The following is a 17707-nucleotide window of genomic DNA, read 5'->3' as shown; positions in this document are numbered from 1 at the left end:
GACATTCTAGCTATGTCAATTACTAGAGATTCATTTTGCGCTATGGCATAAATAGTTTGGGGGTGTGAACCAAAAGTCTTTAAGATGAAATATAATTAGAGTGATTCACATTATTCTAGCAAAATAGGTATAATATGTACCTGTTATTTTGACGCCTTCCTTTGTTTCGGCTGGCACACCAACACCAAACTCATTTTCTCCAGACACTCTGAAGTAGTAAATCGCTCCTTCTTGTAAGTTGCTCACTTTGTAAGAGAGGCGGTTACAGTTGTTGGTGACAGATACCCATGCCTTCTTGCTGGCCTCGCGTTTTTCTATGTGGTAATTCTTCACGGGTGCTCCACCATCATTTTCAGGAACATCCCAGGACAGCAAAGCAGTCTCCTTGGTTACTTCACGTACAGTAACATTGGCTGGAGGTCCTGGGGAATCTAAAACTTTGACAACGAAGGTCATCGAAGCAGCACTCAAAACATTCTGAATTGTTAGTGTGTACTTTCCAGAATCGTTGCGGGTGGCATTCTCAATGGTGAGTGATGTACGAGATTCTGTGGAGTCAATGTATGCTCTTGTGCGGAGGTCAGTGTCAGGCTTACTCCAGGAGACATTGGGGATGGGTCTTCCTCTGAAAGGAACGGTCATGGTAAATGAGGAGCCAGCCTTGACAACCAAAGTCTTCCTCATCTCACTGTCGATGTCAAATACAGGTTCTTCTTCTCTTTCTTTGGCTACCTGGGGGTCGGAGCTGTCACTGGGGTCACTGGCACCGACCTTATTGACAGACCTTACTCTGAAGATGTACTCAGCTCCAGTGGTTAGCCCACTCAGCGTGTATTCTGTGCCTCTGAAGCTCTGGATGGCAGCCTTCCAGTCATCCTCGTCAGACCTTTTGTATTCTACCGTGTATCCCGTTATTGGCGCCCCACCATCAAACAGAGGCTTCACCCAACCGATGGTGATGGTTGTTTTGCCCGAGTCTACAATTTTGGGTTTGGATGGAGGAGATGGCAGGAACACAGGATCTTCCGCTCGAACTAAGGGAGACGTTTCACTTGGAAGACTCAGGCCGGCAGCGTTTTCGGCGAAAACCCGATACTCGTATTCACATCCTTCCCGGAGTCCTGTTGACTTCACTCTCAGATCGTAGACTGGTTTTTTATTCACACGCACCCACCGTAGGCTGTTTTTCTCACGTCTTTCAATTATGTATCCAGAGATGTCACTGCCTCCGTCAGTCTCAGGTCTTGACCAGCAAAGTGTCATGGAATCTTTGGTCACAGATGTAATTTCCAAAGATGTGGGTGGACTAGGAACGGTGAACGGATCTAGCGCCTTCACGGGCACGCTCTCTAGGGACTCGCCGACACCATACTTATTAACACCTGTTACTCTAAAGATGTATTCGTTGCCTTTGAGTAGCTTGGTCACCTTACAGGATGTCGTCCTCAACTCGGCCTCACATATTGTCCACGCGAGGCGGCTTGTTTCACGCTTTTCTACAATGTAGTAGTCGATATCAGCACCACCGTCTTCTTGGGGACGTCCCCAGGAAAGAGAGCACTTCTCCGCAGTAAGGCCAGTTATTTCAAGAGGTCCTGCTGGTGGGCCAGGCTTATCAAGCACTTTACAGTTAACTGCCATAGTCCGAGTTCCTGCAACGTTCTTCAGTGTAAGCACATACTGCCCAGTGTCTCGTCTTACACAGTCTTTAACTGTTAATGTGGTATTATAGTCTGTTGAGACAATTTCTGTTTTTGCCCTTTCTTCAATTTCCACCCCATCCTTGGCCCAGGAAATGACTGGCAGTGGTCGCCCTGCAATATCTGCGTTTATCTTAAGGACCTCTCCGGCTTTGACAACAATGACGTCTCGGAATTTGACGTCCATCATAATTCTTGGTGCCTCAACGTCGTCTTTGACCGTGATAGGTCCAGTGGATTCGGATGGTTCACTAACCGAGTCAGCGGCGTTTCTTGCAAAAACCCGGAATTCATAACGCTGATCTTCAGTGAGCTCAGTTACTTCAAAGTACGTTTCCTGCACATTTGTGAAATTGCACTTGAGCCACCTGCCATCAGGCAGTTCTCTGCGCTCGACAATGTACCCAGTGATCTTAGCTCCACCATCGTAACGTGGTTTCGCCCACTTAAGTGACACCGATTTTCTTGTGATATTGGTGACCTCAGGTTGCCCCGGAGGGTCACAGGGATCCCTTGCAGGGACTGGTTCACATGCTTTACTGCATTTACCAATGCCAGCAATATTCTCAGCGTATACCCGGTACTCATACATCAGCCCCTCATCAAGACCGGAGACTTTCATCTGGGTATCTGAAATGAGGACTTTGTTTGCCTTTGACCAGAGAATGCTGCTTCTTTCTTTGTATTCAAGGTGATAGCCAATGACTTGGCTTCCTCCGTCGTTAACTGGCACCTGCCAAGTTACAATCATGGTAGATTTCGTGGCATGCACAACTTTGGGGGTGCCAGGAGGCCCTGGGGGGCTGAACGGGTACTCAGCAACCACGGCAGAGGATTCACTGTAGGAACTCTTTCCGTACCGATTCTCTGCACAAACACGGAACTGATACTCACTTCCTGTTGTCAAGCGGACTATTTTGATGGATGTTCTCGCCACTGCTTGTGAAACTACCTGCCATGTGGTAGACGTGGTTTCCCTCTTCTCAACAATGTAGTTGCTAATTTGGCAGCCACCGTCATATTCTGGAGGATTCCAAGAAATGGACACATTGTCACAACTAACTTCATCAATGCGTATGGGTCCTGGAGGTCCTGGCCTGTCGAGGACAATGACAGTAATTGGAACTGTTATGGATCCAGCAGAATTGGAAACACACAGTTCGTAAGTTCCAACATCTTCTCTTGAGGCTTCTTTAATAGAAAGGGTTGTTACGGTCTTTGAGGATGATACGTTGACTCTAGTGGTCTCTCTAAGAACCTGGCCATCTTTTTTCCAGGTTACGGTAGCTTGAGGTCTTCCTTTGAATGGTATGTCAATTTTGAGTTGGTCCTTAGCCTTAACGTTGAAAGTATTGAAAGGAAGCTCAACCGAAGGCTTTATTTCAATATCTTTCGCAATGACGGGCACTCCGAGCTGTCTCGGGTCGCTCCTTCCTTTCTCATTAACGGCAGCTACCCTGAAGACGTACTCTTCTCCCGCAGTCAGGCCGGAAATGGTTGCTTCTAGCGTCTTCACTTGCGTGCATGTGCTCCACTTCTCACTGCCCTTTGTCTGCATCTCGACGACATAGCCCGTGATTTTGCTGCCACCATCGCTTTCTGGTTTCTCCCACTTAATTGTAGCTGTGTTGCGGGTCACATCGACAAGGGTCACCCTTCCAGGGGGGAGTGGTGGTTCAGATACTTTTACAGGTTCTGTTGTTTCAGCTGGTAATCCAATTCCATATTCGTTGGAAGCCAGGACTCGGAAGTAATAAGAGCACCCTTCTTGTAGATTCTCAATTTTGAAAGTGTTCTTAGTGCAGTTGTTCGTAATGGTCGCATAAGCTTTTCTTGTAGTTTCTCGTTTCTCAACGATATAATTTGTAATCTTGGCTCCACCGTCAATAAGCGGTGGCTCCCAGGACAGTGTCACCGAGTCTTTCTTTACTTCTCTCACAGTCAGATTCACAGGTGCACTTGGTGAGTCAAGAACTCTAACATTGACGAAGGCCGTTTTGGAGCCGCTGTTATTTTCCAGGGTGAGGTTGTATCTCCCGCTGTCAAATCTGGTCACATTGTCAATCACCAGCATTGTATATGAACTAGTCACCTCGATCTGGGCCCTCTCTGTGAGAATACCATCAGCCTTTTCCCACCTGACTTCAGGTTCTGGCCGGCCTTTGATAGTGACAAATAAGCGCAAGGTGGCGCTTGCCCGGAGAGTGACCACCTTCCTGAGATCAGCGTCGAGTTCAATTTCTGGGGGCTCTGCCCTCTCCTGAGCAACAACAGAGCCAGGGATGGTTGCGGGTTCACCTACACCCTCGGTATTGAAAGCACAGATACGGAAGTTGTACTCGGTATTCTCTTTAAGCTTGGTCACTGTGAACTGCTTCCCTTGCAGTCCTGATGGTGGCGTGCAGGTTGTCCATTCATCAGCGGCAGCTTCTTTGAGCTCGATAACATAGCCTCGAACAGGTGCACCGCCATCATAAATTGGCTTATTCCATGCTAAGGAGACAGAAGATCTAGAAGTGTCTGTCACTTTGGGGTTACTTGGGGGACCGGGTGGATACAAGGCATCGCATGCCCGGTAGAAAACAGATGGCTCACTGGGTTCCCCAACGCCGGCGGCATTCTCAGCGGCGACTCTGAATTCATAGGAATGACCTTCTGTGAGGCCAGTTACCCTGAACCGAAGGTCTGTCAATGTTTTCTTGTTACACTTGGTCCATCTTATTCCTTCCTTGTCTCGCTTTTCGAGAATGTACCCCTCAATCTCAGCACCTCCGTCATCCACTGGGCGTGTCCATGTCAGCACCATGGAATCTTTGGTGATGGCTGAGGCCTCAGGTGTTGAAGGAGGGCCTGGACGCTTATAAGGATTACAGGCTATCACAGGCTCAGATTCCAGGGGCTCTCCGATTCCATACTTATTCACTGCCATGACCCGGAAAATGTACTCGTTACCAGGAAGTAACTTGGTGACTTTGTAGTTAAGGGCCTGCACCTCAGTTGAAACCTGGGTCCAGGAGAGTCTGCTTGTTTCTCTCTTTTCAATGATGTAATGTGAAATACTAGCACCACCATCTTGCAAAGGTGGGTTCCATGCCAGGTAACACTTTTCGGCTGTAACTCCAGTGACTTTAAGGGGTCCTTCAGGAGGCCCTGGCCTGTCCAGCACCTTTACAGTGATAGGTATGGTCTTGGTGCCACCGACGTTGCTGAGTTTCAAGGTATACTGCCCTCCATCAGTACGGATGCAGTCTTTCACAGTGAGAGTTGTTTTCTGGAGACTGGATTTAATTTCCATTCGAGCAGCTGTTTCTTCGAGTTCGTTCCCATCCTTGGACCAAACGATATCAGGGATAGGTTTGCCACGGATATCAGCTTCGAGAACAAAGGTCTCCCCTGCATGCACAACGATGACATCTCTGTACTTTGGATCCAGTGAGGCATTTGGTGCATCAATTTCATCCCTTGCAGTGATAGCACCGCTGCTCTCAGACGGCTCGCTGAAGTTGCCAGCCGCGTTTCTTGCGATTACTCTAAATTCATATCTTTGGTCTTCTACGAGCCCAGTCACTGCGAATTCGGTCTCCACCACATTGGTGAAGCTGGCTTTCATCCATCGGCCATCAGGGAGGTCTTTCTTTTCTACGACATAGCCGGTTATCTTGCTGCCACCGTCATAAGCAGGTTTCTTCCATTTCAGGGTGACGCTATTTCTCGTGATAACGATGGCTTCGGGACGGCCGGGTGGGTCACATGGGTCACGTGCAACATAGCACTCTGACACTTTGCTAGGCTTGCCAATGCCCACGATGTTCTCGGCGGAGACTCTGAACTCATACTCAAGCCCCTCATCAAGCCCAGTTGTTTTGAACTTGGTATCCTGGATGGGGATCTTATTGAGCTTGACCCACAGAATGCTGTTCTTCTCCTTCTGCTCAAGATGGTAGCCAATCACTTTGCTGCCTCCGTCATTAACTGGCTCGTGCCATTGCACAAGCATCTGGTCTTTGGAGACAGATGTCACAAAGGGGGTTCCAGGAGGTCCGGGTTCTTTAAATGGATACTGTACCACAACTGGCTTCGAGTCCAAGGGAGAGCTTTTCCCATACCGGTTCTCAGCAAAAATCCTAAACTGGTATTCACTGCCCGTTTTCAGTTTGCCAATTTTAATGGTGGTTCTGGCAACCGTCGCCGAGACCATCTGCCAGGTGGTGGTGGTGGTCTCTCGCTTCTCGACGATGTAGTTGCTTATCTGGCACCCGCCAGTATAGGCTGGAGGTTCCCAAGAGATGACCACAAAGTCCGCACTGACTTCGTCAAACTTCACCGGTCCGACTGGAGGGCCAGGCTTTTCCAAAACGATGATGCTGAGGTTTTCTGTGGCTGTGCCCGCACTGTTAGTCGCGGTGACGCTGTATTTTCCGAAGTCGTCCTTGCTACTTTCCTTGATGTGTAGAACGGTCGAAGTAGCTGTTTCTTCCACGTTTACTCTTGTGGTCTGTTTCAGAGGCTCACCATCCTTGACCCAAGAAATTTTCGGTCTTGGTCGGCCTATAACTGGAATTTCTATTTTCAGATCCTCTCCTGCTTGGACACTGTATGTATTAAATGGCAGCTTAAAACTGGGCTGTATAGTCAAGTCCTTGGCGATGACAGGGACACCGAGCACCCTTGGATCACTTTTCCCTTTCTCGTTGTAAGCTTTGACGCGGAACTGATATTCTTGTCCCGAGCTCAGACCAGTAATGACCGCGTTGCAGACTTTGGATTCAGCTACTATGCTCCATTTTTCCGTTCCTTTGGACTGCATTTCAACCACGTACCCCAGGATTCTGCTACCACCGTCATGTTCGGGCTTCTCCCACATGAGCGATGCACTGGTCTGGGACACGTCGGTGAGCGTCACCTTTCCTGGCGGGGAAGGAGGTTCAGAAGCCTTCACGGCATCAGAGGTTTCCGCGGGGACCCCAACTCCGAATTCATTCTCAGCCATGACTCTGAAGTAGTAGATGGCTCCCTCGGTCAGATTCTCAACTTTAAAGCTGGTTTTACTGCATTTACTGCTCACATTGGCATAGGCCTTCCGGGTCGACTCGCGCTTGTCGATTACATAGTTCTTGACCTTTGCCCCACCGTCAATGAGAGGTGGTTCCCATACCAGAAGGACAGAGTCTTTTCTCACTTCCTTGACGGCTAAATTCTGCGGGGGTCCTGGGGTGTCAAGGACTTTCACGGTCACAAAAGCCGACTTGGACCCACTGCTGTTCTCCAGCTTGAGAACGTACTTCCCAGCGTCGTTTCTGTCGCAGTTGTCTATCGAGAGCTGGGTAAAGTTCATGCCCTTCTCAATTTGGACCTTATCTGTGAATTCACCTTCCTCCTTAGACCACGTGATCTCAGGTGTGGGCCGGCCTTTGAATGGGATGTGGATTCTGGCAGATCCTCCAGCTCTCACAACGATGCCTTTTCTTAACTCAGAGTCTAGGTCAAGTTCAGGAGCTTCAAGTTTATCTTCCGGTTTCACAGTACCAGGAACGGAGGCGGCCTCGCCTAAACCAACTTTGTTGAGGGCACAGACTTGTATTTTATATTCTTGGTGCTCAGTGAGTTTGGAAATTTCGAATCGAGTGACTCTCAGGCCAGTTTGTGGAGTAACTATTTGCCATTCTTCTTCGTCTGCTTTGCAGACCTCGACGACGTAGCCCAGGATCTCACTGCCGCCGTCATATATAGGTTTGCTCCAGGCAAGAGTGATTGAGTTTTTGGTGGTGTCTACAACATGTACATTGGTGGGTGGGCCAGGTTTGAACACGGGATCACAAGCCTTGTAGTAAACAGTAGCTGGGCTCGGCTCTCCAACACCCGCAGCGTTTTCTGCAGAGACTCTGAATTCATATTCATGATCTTCCGTTAATCCCGTTACCCTGAGCCTCAAATCTGTAATGCGGCGTTTGTTGCACTTTATCCAGCGAATGCCACTCCTGTCTCTCTTCTCCACGATGTAACCAATAATCTCACTTCCGCCATCACTGTCTGGCCGATTCCAGCAGACCGTCATAGAGTCCTTGGCAATGTTTGTGACTTCTAAGCTCTTTGGTGGTCCAGGAAGCACAAATGGATTTTTCATGAGTACTGGCGAAGACTCCAGAGGTTCGCCAATACCGTACTTGTTGACAGCCATTATTCGGAAAATATATTCATTCCCTTCCAAGAGCTTAGTAACTTTCAGAGAGTTAGTCACAACTTCTGAAGCAACCACGGTCCATGCGAGTCGACTGGTTTCTCGCTTCTCAACGACATAGTGAGAAATGTCACTGCCGCCATCTTGAAGTGGTGGAGACCATGCCAAAGTGCATTTTTCACACGTGACTCCAGTAACCTGAACTGGCCCTTCCGGAGGGCCTGGTCTGTCAAGCACTTTCACATTCACTGGGAATGACTTAGAACCGGCAACATTAGAGGCCCTCAAAATATACTGTCCGCCATCAATTCGAATGGCATCTTTTACAATAAGTAAAGCTTTGAAATCTGTGTTCTTTATTTCACATCTAGCAGATTCTTCAATCTCCTTATCTCCTCTTAGCCACTCGATGGTGGGTAGGGGCTTTCCATGGACATCAGCCTCCAGTCGGAATGTTTCTCCGGCATTTACCACTATTGTGTCTCTGAATTTTGGATCCATTGAAATCCGTGGGAGTTCAACCTCATCCTTGGCTGTTATTGGCCCAGTGCTATCAGAGGGCTTACTTATTGCACCAGCTGCATTCTTTGCAATGACTCTGAATTCGTATCTTTCATCTTCAGTGAGACCCGACACAGTGAATTGAGTTTCAATGACATTCGTAAAACTGGCTTTCATCCAGCGACCCTCAGGTAAATCACGTTTCTCTACGATGTAACCGGTGATCATACTTCCACCATCATACACAGGCTTGGTCCACTGCAGTGTGATTTCATTTCTCTTAACTATGATTGCTTCTGGGGTTCCTGGTGGGTCGCAGGGGTCGCGGGCTACATAGCATTCAGAATTCTTGCTTGCCTTGCCGACACCGACAATGTTCTCTGCATAAACTCTAAATTCGTACTCAATGCCTTCTTCAAGGTTCAAGGCTTTAAACTGGGTGTCATGAATAATAGTTTTGTTGACTTTTGTCCACAAAATGCTGTTCCTTTCTTTTCTCTCAAGGTGGTAACCTATGACTGGGCTTCCACCATTGTTGATTGGTTCATGCCATTGGAGGACCATAGCGTCTTTGGAGATGGCCGTGGCAAATGGTGTCCCAGGAGGGCCTGGTTCTTTGTAGGGATACTGAGCTACAATTGGTTCCGACTCTAAAGCAAAGCTTTGTCCATATCGGTTTTCAGCAAATATTCTGAATTGGTATTCTGTACCAGTTTTCAGTTTGGTTACTTTGAGTGTAGTTCTGGCAACAGTAGCAGAGACGACATCCCATACTGTGGTGGTTGTATCTCTTTTCTGAACAATGTAATTGGTTATTTGGCAACCCCCTGTGTATAAGGGAGGCTCCCAAGATAGTGTAATACTCTCCGCACTGACTTCATCAAATTTAACAGGCCCTCTTGGAGGATCAGGCTTATCTAAAGTAATGATTTCAATGGTTGCTGTTTTCTGACCCACGACATTGGCAACTGTGATTCCGTACTGTCCGCCATCGTCTTTATGAGTTTCTTTAATACTGAGGGTGGTAAGGTCAAGGGAGTCGGTAACATTGATTCTTGTGGTCTGCTTCAGCGGCACCCCGTCTTTGGTCCAGGAAATGGTTGGTTTAGGACGTCCGGAAATTGGTACTTCTACCTTCAAATCTTGTCCAACCTGGACACTGTAACTGCTGAATGGTGGTCTCACATCTGGTTCGATGACTAGATCCTTGGCAACTATTGGAACTGCAAGGGACCTCGGGTCACTTCTTCCTTTTTCATTTACAGCAACAACTCGGAAAAGATATTCTGCTCCCTGAGTTAGGTTGGTAATAACCGCTTCAAGCGACTTCACCCTAGCACACTCTGACCACTTATCAGTGTTCTTAGCTTGCATTTCTACAATATACTGAATGATTTTACTGCCACCATCATGTTCAGGCTTTGTCCAACTCAAAGAGACGCTGTTTCTGGTGACATCATCCACAGTGATTTTCCCTGGAGGCTGTGGGACTTCTGCAACCTTGATTGGATCTGCAGTGCGGGCAGGAAGTCCAATACCGTATTCGTTCTCCGCGGTGACTCTGAAGTAGTAACTGCAGCCTTCTTGGAGCTGTTCAATTTTCCAGGAGTTCTTATGGCAGTTCGTCACGACAGCAGCGTAGGATTTTCTTGTGGCTTCGCGTTTCTCAACAATGTAATTTTTAATTTTTGATCCGCCATCTAAGAGAGGCGGCTCCCACGTAATGGATACCGAGTCTTTGGTGATTTCTGTGACTTTCAGGTTGACGGGTGGGCTTGGCGTGTCCAGAACCCTCACAGTCACGAAGGCAGATTTCGTCCCACTGCTGTTCTCTAACGTGAGTGTGTACTTTCCGCTATCGTACCGGTTGACGTTGTCAAGAACAAGAGACGTGAAACTGCTAGTGACATCAATAATTGCGGCATCTCGGATGTCACCATCTACCTTCCCCCACTTAACTTCCGGGGTGGGACGACCTTTTATGGGGACAAACAACCTTAAGGAGCCACCTGCCCTTATATTAATAACCTTCCTCAGTTCAAGGTCAAGGTCTACATCAGGTGCCTCAAGCTTTTCTTCAACCAGTACAGGCCCAGGGACGTCGGCATGCTCCCCCACTCCAGCTTTATTGATGGCGCAGACGCGGAAGTTGTATTCATGCTTTTCCACCAGCTTCTCCACTTCCAGGTGAGTTTTGTTGATTCCGGTCGGCGGCGTGCACATGGTCCATTCGCCGACGCTCACATCACATTTTTCCACGATGTACCCCTGGATCTCACAGCCACCGTCGTAGATCGGTTTGCTCCAAGAAAGGAACACTGACGATCTGGTAACATCGGTGACTTTGGGGTTGTTTGGAGGGCCTGGTTTATAAACGGGGTCACAAGCCTTTTGGTAAGCAGAAGGAGGGCTTGGCTCACTGAGCCCAGCGGCATTTTCAGCTGAGACTCGGAATTCATAATTGTGGTTTTCTAGGAGCCCAGTTACTCTCAAGCGCAGCTCTCCGATCAGACGCTTGTGGCATCTGGTCCATCTTATGCCTTCTTTGTCACGTTTCTCCAGAACGTATCCTAGAATCTCACTGCCGCCGTCAGATGCCGGCCTCTCCCACACAACAATCATTGAGTCTTTGGTCACAGTCGTAACCTCTGGAGCTTTGGGTGCATCTGGGACCACGAATGGATTCTTTGCAAGTAATGGCTCAGATTCGAGAGGCTCACCGACACCATATTTGTTCACGGCCATTATCCGGAAAATATATTCATTCCCTTCCAGAAGCTTCGTCACTTTGCAGCTGAGCGTTTGCACATTGGCGTCAACCAGAGTCCAGACGAGGCGGCTGGTTTCTCGCCTTTCCACAATGTAATTTGTGATATCGCTCCCACCATCCTGAAGGGGGGGCTTCCAAGCCAGTGTGCACTTTTCTGCTGTCACCCCTGAGATGGCGACAGGTCCCTCAGGTGGTCCTGGGCGATCAAGAACTTTGACGTTGACAGTAACTGACCTCTCTCCCGCCACATTTTTGGCCTTCAGGACGTAATTGCCACTGTCAACACGTACTGCGTCTTTGACACCGAGACTGGTGGCGAAGTCAGTGCTCTTGATTTCCAGCCGAGCTGTGCTTGAAAGTTCCTGGTCACCTTTTACCCACTGAGTGGTTGGGATTGGCTTGCCATATATATCTGCCTCAATCTTGAATGACTCACCAGCATGAACCACAACTGTGTCTTTGTATTTGGGGTCCATGCTTATCCTTGGTGGCTCTACCTCATCTCTCGCTGTTATGGCCCCGGTACTTTCTGAGGGCTCACTGAACACTCCGGCAGCATTTCGAGCGATAACCCGGAATTCATATCTGTGATCTTCAATCAGGCCAGTTACCTCAAACTGGGTGTCGATGATATTTGTAAAGCTGGCTTTCATCCAGCGGCCATCCGGTAATTCTTTCTTCTCAACCACATACCCAGTGATCTTGCTTCCGCCATCATAGGTGGGCTTCTTCCACTGAAGCGTCACGGAATTCCTTGTGACAATGATCGCCTCTGGCCGTCCTGGTGGATCGCATGGGTCACGAGCTACGTAGCATTCTGACGGTTTACTTGGCTTGCCGATGCCTACAATGTTCTCTGCAGACACTCTGAATTCATATTCGATACCTTCCTCAAGGCCGGTGGTCTTGAACTTGGTTTGAGGAATAGGTGTTTTGTTCAGCTTGACCCAGAGGATGCTGTTTCTTTCTTTGCGTTCGAGATGGTAGCCAATGACTCTGCTCCCACCGTCACTGACTGGCTCATGCCATTGTACTTCCATGCTGTCTTTGGAGGCAAGAGTGACAAATGGCGTGCCCGGTGGACCCGGCACTTTGAATGGGTACTGAGCAACAACAGGCTCAGAATTGAGATAGGTACTCTTCCCGTATCTGTTTTCAGCAGCGATTCGGAATTGGTATTCGCACCCTGTCTTGAGCCTGCAGGCCTTGATGGTTGTTCTTGCAACGGTAGCTGACACAATTTGCCAGGTGGTTGTGGAGGTGTCCCGCTTCTCTACGATGTAATTATTGATGGAGCTTCCTCCATCATACTTGGGTGGCTCCCAGGAAAGGGTCACACTGTCTGCTGTCACTTCATCCATTTTCACTGGTCCCGTTGGAGGCCCTGGTTTGTCGAGAACGATGACATTAAGGGTTTCTGTGGCTTCACCTGCTGAGTTAGTCAGTTTGACTGTGTAATGGCCCACATCTTCTCGGCAGGCTTCCTTTATCGTCAGCAGGGAATTGTTCTCTGTGCTCTCCGCATTGATTCTGGTCGTTTGCTTCAGTGGCACATCGTCCTTATGCCAGGTGACAGCTGGTGTTGGGCGTCCGACGAACGGGACATCGATTTTCAGGTCTTCACCTGCCAGCACAGTGAATGTGTTGAAGAGGAGTTTGAAGGCTGGTGGAATCACAAGGTCTTTAGCAATCACCGGGACACTCAGCTGCCTGGGGTCACTGATGCCCTTTTCATTCTGCGCTGAAACACGGAAAGAGTATTCTTCGCCCTGAATCAACCCAGTGATGGTGGCTTCTGTGACTTTCACCGTGGCACATGTGGCCCATTTGTCACTGCCTTTGCTCTGCATCTCGACGATGTAGCCAAGGATTCGGCTGCCCCCGTCATGCTCTGGCTTCTCCCAAGACAGAGACACACTGTTCCTTGTGACGTCCATCAGAGTTATCTTCCCTGGAGGGAGAGGTCGTTCAGATGCCTTCACGGACTCTGCCGTCTCAGCAGGCAGTCCGACACCGTATTCGTTCTCAGCAAGCACCCGGAAATAGTAACTGCAGCCTTCCTGGAGCTGGTCCACTTTCCAGGAAGTCTTATGGCAGTTTGTTGCCACCGTCGAATACGCCTTTCTTGTGGACTCTCGCTTTTCAACGATATAGTTCTTTATTTTTGAGCCTCCATCGAGGAGAGGAGGCTCCCACGTCAGCGTGACCGATGTCTTTGTGACCTCCTTTATCTTTAGGTTCTGTGGAGGGCCTGGTGTGTCTAGCACTCTAACGTTGACAAATGCGGTCTTGCTGCCGGAGCTGTTTTCGACAGTTAGTATGTACTTGCCGCTGTCGAACCTATTGACATTGCCAATGATCAGCAGGGTATAAGAGCTCGTGGATTCAATGCTAGCTTTATCCAACGATTCTCCATGCTCTCTGGCCCACTTGACCTCGGGTGCTGGTCTCCCCTTGATGGGAACAAAGAGTCTCAGGGTACAACAGGCTCTTATAGTCACAACTTTGCGTAACTCGGCATCCAGTTCGATCTCCGGAGGCAGCATTCTTTCTTCTGCCTTTGGAGTCCCGGGAACGAGGGCAGGTTCTCCAACTCCTTCGGAATTCATGGCATAGATGCGGATTTTATATTCTTGATTCTCTATGAGGTTGGTGATGGTATAGGAAGTTGCTTTGAGCCCCGCTGGGGGAGTGACGACCTGCCACTCATCTTCTTCCGGCAGGGCAATCTCAACCATATACCCAGTGATCTCGGAACCCCCATCGTAGATAGGCTTATTCCATGCAATCGAAATGGAGGACCTGCTTGTGTCAAGGACGCGTGGGTTACCCGGTGGGCCAGGTTTAAACACGGCGTCGCAGGCTTTATAAAACGGGCTGGTGGCACTTGGTGCACTAATTCCAGCTGCGTTTTCTGCCATTATTCTGAACTCATATTCATGTCCCTCTGTCAGCCCAGACACTTTATATCTTAGGTCCGTAAGAGTCTTTTTGTTGCATTTTACCCAGCGCTGGCCAGCTTTATCACGCCGTTCCACAATGTAATTGATGATTTCACTCCCACCGTCAGAGTCGGGATGTCCCCAGCAGACAACCATGGAGTCTTTGGTGATGGTTGTGACTTCAGGGTTCTTGGGTGGATCAGGTGGCCCATAAGGATCCACTGCAAGCACAGGCTCTGACTCTAGGGCTTCCCCAACCCCATACTTGTTTACAGCCATGACACGGAATATGTACTCATTGCCTTTCAGAAGCTTAGTGACCTTCAGCTTGGTTACTTGGACTTCTGTGGCAACGTTGGTCCAGGCCAGCCTGCTGGTTTCACGCTTCTGCACTATGTAATGATCAATTTTGGCACCTCCGTCATCCAGGGGAGGCAACCATGACAACACACACTTTTCTGATGTCACATCCGACACAGCTAAGGGTCCTTCAGGTGGTCCTGGTCTATCGAGAACTCTGACATTGAAAATGTGCTTGGCAAAGCCGCCAGGGTTGGTTGCTGTCAGGATGTAAGCCCCACTGTCTGTCCTGGATGAATCCTTGTTGATCAGGTGCGTGGAGAAGTCCGCAATTTTTATTTCCAGTTTTGCCGTGCCCTCAAGCTCCTTGCCATCCTTAGCCCACTCCATGGTTGGAGGTGGGCGGCCTGAAACATCAGCTTCGAGCTTGAAGGCTTCACCGGCCTTTAAGGTGATGGTGTCCTTAAATTTAACATCCACCATGATTCTTGGTGCCTCAAGGTCATCCCTGCATGTGATGGCATCTGACGGCTCAGATGGTGGACTGATGGCCCCTGCGGCGTTTTTGGCAATCACCCGGAACTCATATGCGGCATCTTCGGTTAGGCCACTGATGGTAAACTCATTCTCTAAGATGTTGCTGAAGTTGGCCTTGAGCCACCGTCCGTTAGGGAGGTCCCTCTTTTCAACCACATAACTAGTAATTTTAAAGCCTCCTGTATATTCGGGCTTTGCCCACTTAAGTGTCACTGTGTGTCTAGTGATGTTTAGAGGCACTGGTTTCCCAGGCGGGTCGATGGGATCCAAAGCAAACATCGGTTCAGATGGCTTGCTGGGTTTGCTCTTGCCTGCCATGTTTTCTGCAATTACGCGGAACTCATAAGCAATGCCATCTGTAAGTCCAGTTGATTTGAAGATGTTGCCTGGCACCAATGCTTTGCTCACAGTCTGCCAGAGAATGCCATTGCGTTCTTTCCTTTCAACGTGATAGCCTAGAATGGGACTGCCACCATCAGAAAGCGGTTCGTGCCAGCTAATGGTCATCGAGTCTTTGGTGACCGCAGTAACCTGAGGGGTGCCGGGAGGCCCCGGCACCTTGAATGGATAGTTAGCAACTATGGATGCAGATGTGATTCCGGGTCCGACTCCGTATCTGTTTTGCGCTTTGACGCGGAACTGGTACTCCACTCCTGTGGTCAGGCGAGTGGCTTTGTAGGTGGTACGGATGACAGTCGTTGCTAGCTCCACCCATGTGGTACTGTCTGTCTGTCGCATTTCTACGACATAGTTGCTTATTGGGACACCGCCATCATTTTCTGGTGGCTCCCAAGAGAAGGTTACAAAGTCAGAAGAAACTTCGTCAAATTTAATTGGTCCTTTAGGTGGTCCCGGGATATCATGGACTTGAATGGTTATGACATCACCAACTTCTCCTACAGTGTTCTTGGCTGTTAATGGATAGGGTCCGCTATCACTTCTGACACATTCATTGATATTTAAGATGGTTGAGGTCGCTGTGTTTTCAACATTAACTCTCTGTGTCTGTTTAAGGATTTGGTCTCCCTTTTTCCATGTAACTGTGGGCTTGGGTCGACCGAGTACTGGAATTTCAACTTTGATGTTGTCCCCAGCTCTGGCAATGACAAGCTTCTGGTAGATACCACGGAGATCCAACTCTGGAAGCATCGTCTGCTCCTTGACGATGACGGGTCTGCTTTCTCGGGGAGCACTTCTGCCCGCACTGTTTACAGCCATCACTTGGAAGGTATATTCCTCTCCTTCAGTCAGATTCCTCACCACGCATTCCAACCCCTTCACCGTTGAGATGTGGGTCCACTGGTCAGACCCTTTCCTCTGGGCTTCAATCACGTAGCCAGTGATCTTGCTGCCACCATCATGCCTGGGTTTGGGCCATGCCAGGCTGACTGTGTTCTTGGTTATGTCCATAATGTTAAGGCTGTCTGGGGGCAACGGTGCTTCAGAGGCTCTTACAGGCTCTGTAGTTTCTGAGGGCTCTCCGATTCCATATTCATTTTCTGCCATCACTCTGAAGAAGTATTCGCAGCCTTCTGTCAAGCCAGTTACTTTATACGTACACTTGTGGCATTTCGTGGTAACGGTGGAGTATGATTTCCTCGTTGCTTCGCGTTTCTCTACGATGTAGTTTGTTATACGCGAGCCCCCGTCTATCAGAGGGAGGTCCCAGTGTAGGGTGACGCTGTCCTTTGTGATGTCTGTAGGCCTTAGGTTAAGGACAGGACCTGGTGTGTCTAGGACTCTGACATTGACAAAGCCACTCTTCTTCCCGGCTGGGTTTTCGATGGTCATCACGAACTTGCCAGTGTCGTATCTGTTACATTCTGGGATAATGAGAAGAGTGAATGACTCCGTGTTTTCGATGTTGGCTCGGTGCTTCAGGTTGATATTATCTTTGGTCCATGTCACCTCGGGGGCAGGACGACCTTTAATTGGCACAAAAATCCTAATGCTGAGTCCGGCCCTAACCACCAGTGTTCTGCGCAGCTCAGCGTCTAGCTCAAAATCAGGAGCCGTTTCCTTCTCTACGATTTCAACATCTGGAATCACCGCTGGCTCCCCGACGCCTGCATCATTGACAGCACTAATTCTAAAGTTGTACTTTTCTTTAGTCTGAAGGTCAGGAACAACAAACTGAGTGATTCTGAGGGCCGCTCCTGTTGTGTCTTTAATCCAGGCCTCATCTCCTACTTTCTGATGCTCCACTATGTAACCAGTGATTTCAAGCCCTCCATCATAATGAGGCTTGCCCCATGCTAAAGATGCTGATTTCTTGGTGGTATCGGTGACATGCGCGTTTGAAGGTGGTCCCGGAGGATCTGGGCAAAAGAAAGAAGGGTACATTCAAATATTAAGAGTTTTGCTTCTGGGTACATCCTATAGAATATCAGCAGCACGAATGAGCGGTGTTGGAAGAGACGAGAAATACTCACATGCCACATCTTTCATCAGAACAGAGTTTGAGGCATCGCTCGGTGGACCAATGCCCGCTCTGTTCTCCGCACTGACACGGAACTCATAGGTGTTTCCTTCTTGGAGCCCGGTCACTTTGCACCTGAGGTCAGAAACTGGAGTCTTTGTGGCTCTCACCCATCTCAAGCCTTTCTTCTCCCTCCTTTCAACATGATAACCCGTGATCTCGCTGCCACCGTCATCAGTCGGTCTCTTCCAGCTGACAGTGGCGGTGTTCTTAGTGATATTTGATATCTCCGGTTTTCCAGGAGGGCCCGGGGGACCTACAAAAAAGAGGCAGATTGGTGGTAAGTTCCCGATTTACTGA

At 49.0% G+C, this 17707-nt stretch overlaps 1 protein-coding gene across 3 annotated transcripts in view; it reads right to left on the bottom strand.

The window, feature by feature from the left end:
* Positions 1–17707, bottom strand: part of Ttn (titin) — a 266701-nt gene that overhangs the window by 32471 nt on the left and 216523 nt on the right. For all 3 annotated transcript variants that reach the window (XM_050120983.1, XM_050120974.1, XM_050120992.1), the window contains 2 exons: positions 17361–17663; positions 141–17246 (listed from right to left, as the gene is read on the bottom strand). In XM_050120983.1, coding sequence (XP_049976940.1) covers positions 141–17246; positions 17361–17663 — 17409 coding nt within the window. The remainder of the gene's footprint in view (positions 1–140; positions 17247–17360; positions 17664–17707) is intronic.

Source organism: Alexandromys fortis, unplaced genomic scaffold (assembly GCF_014885135.2).
Source record: "Alexandromys fortis isolate MF-2015 unplaced genomic scaffold, M_Fortis_MF-2015_v1.1 scaffold_8_1_9099942, whole genome shotgun sequence".
Classification (NCBI taxonomy): Eukaryota; Metazoa; Chordata; class Mammalia; order Rodentia; family Cricetidae; genus Alexandromys; species Alexandromys fortis.
This window is presented reverse-complemented; position numbering and strand designations above follow the sequence as displayed.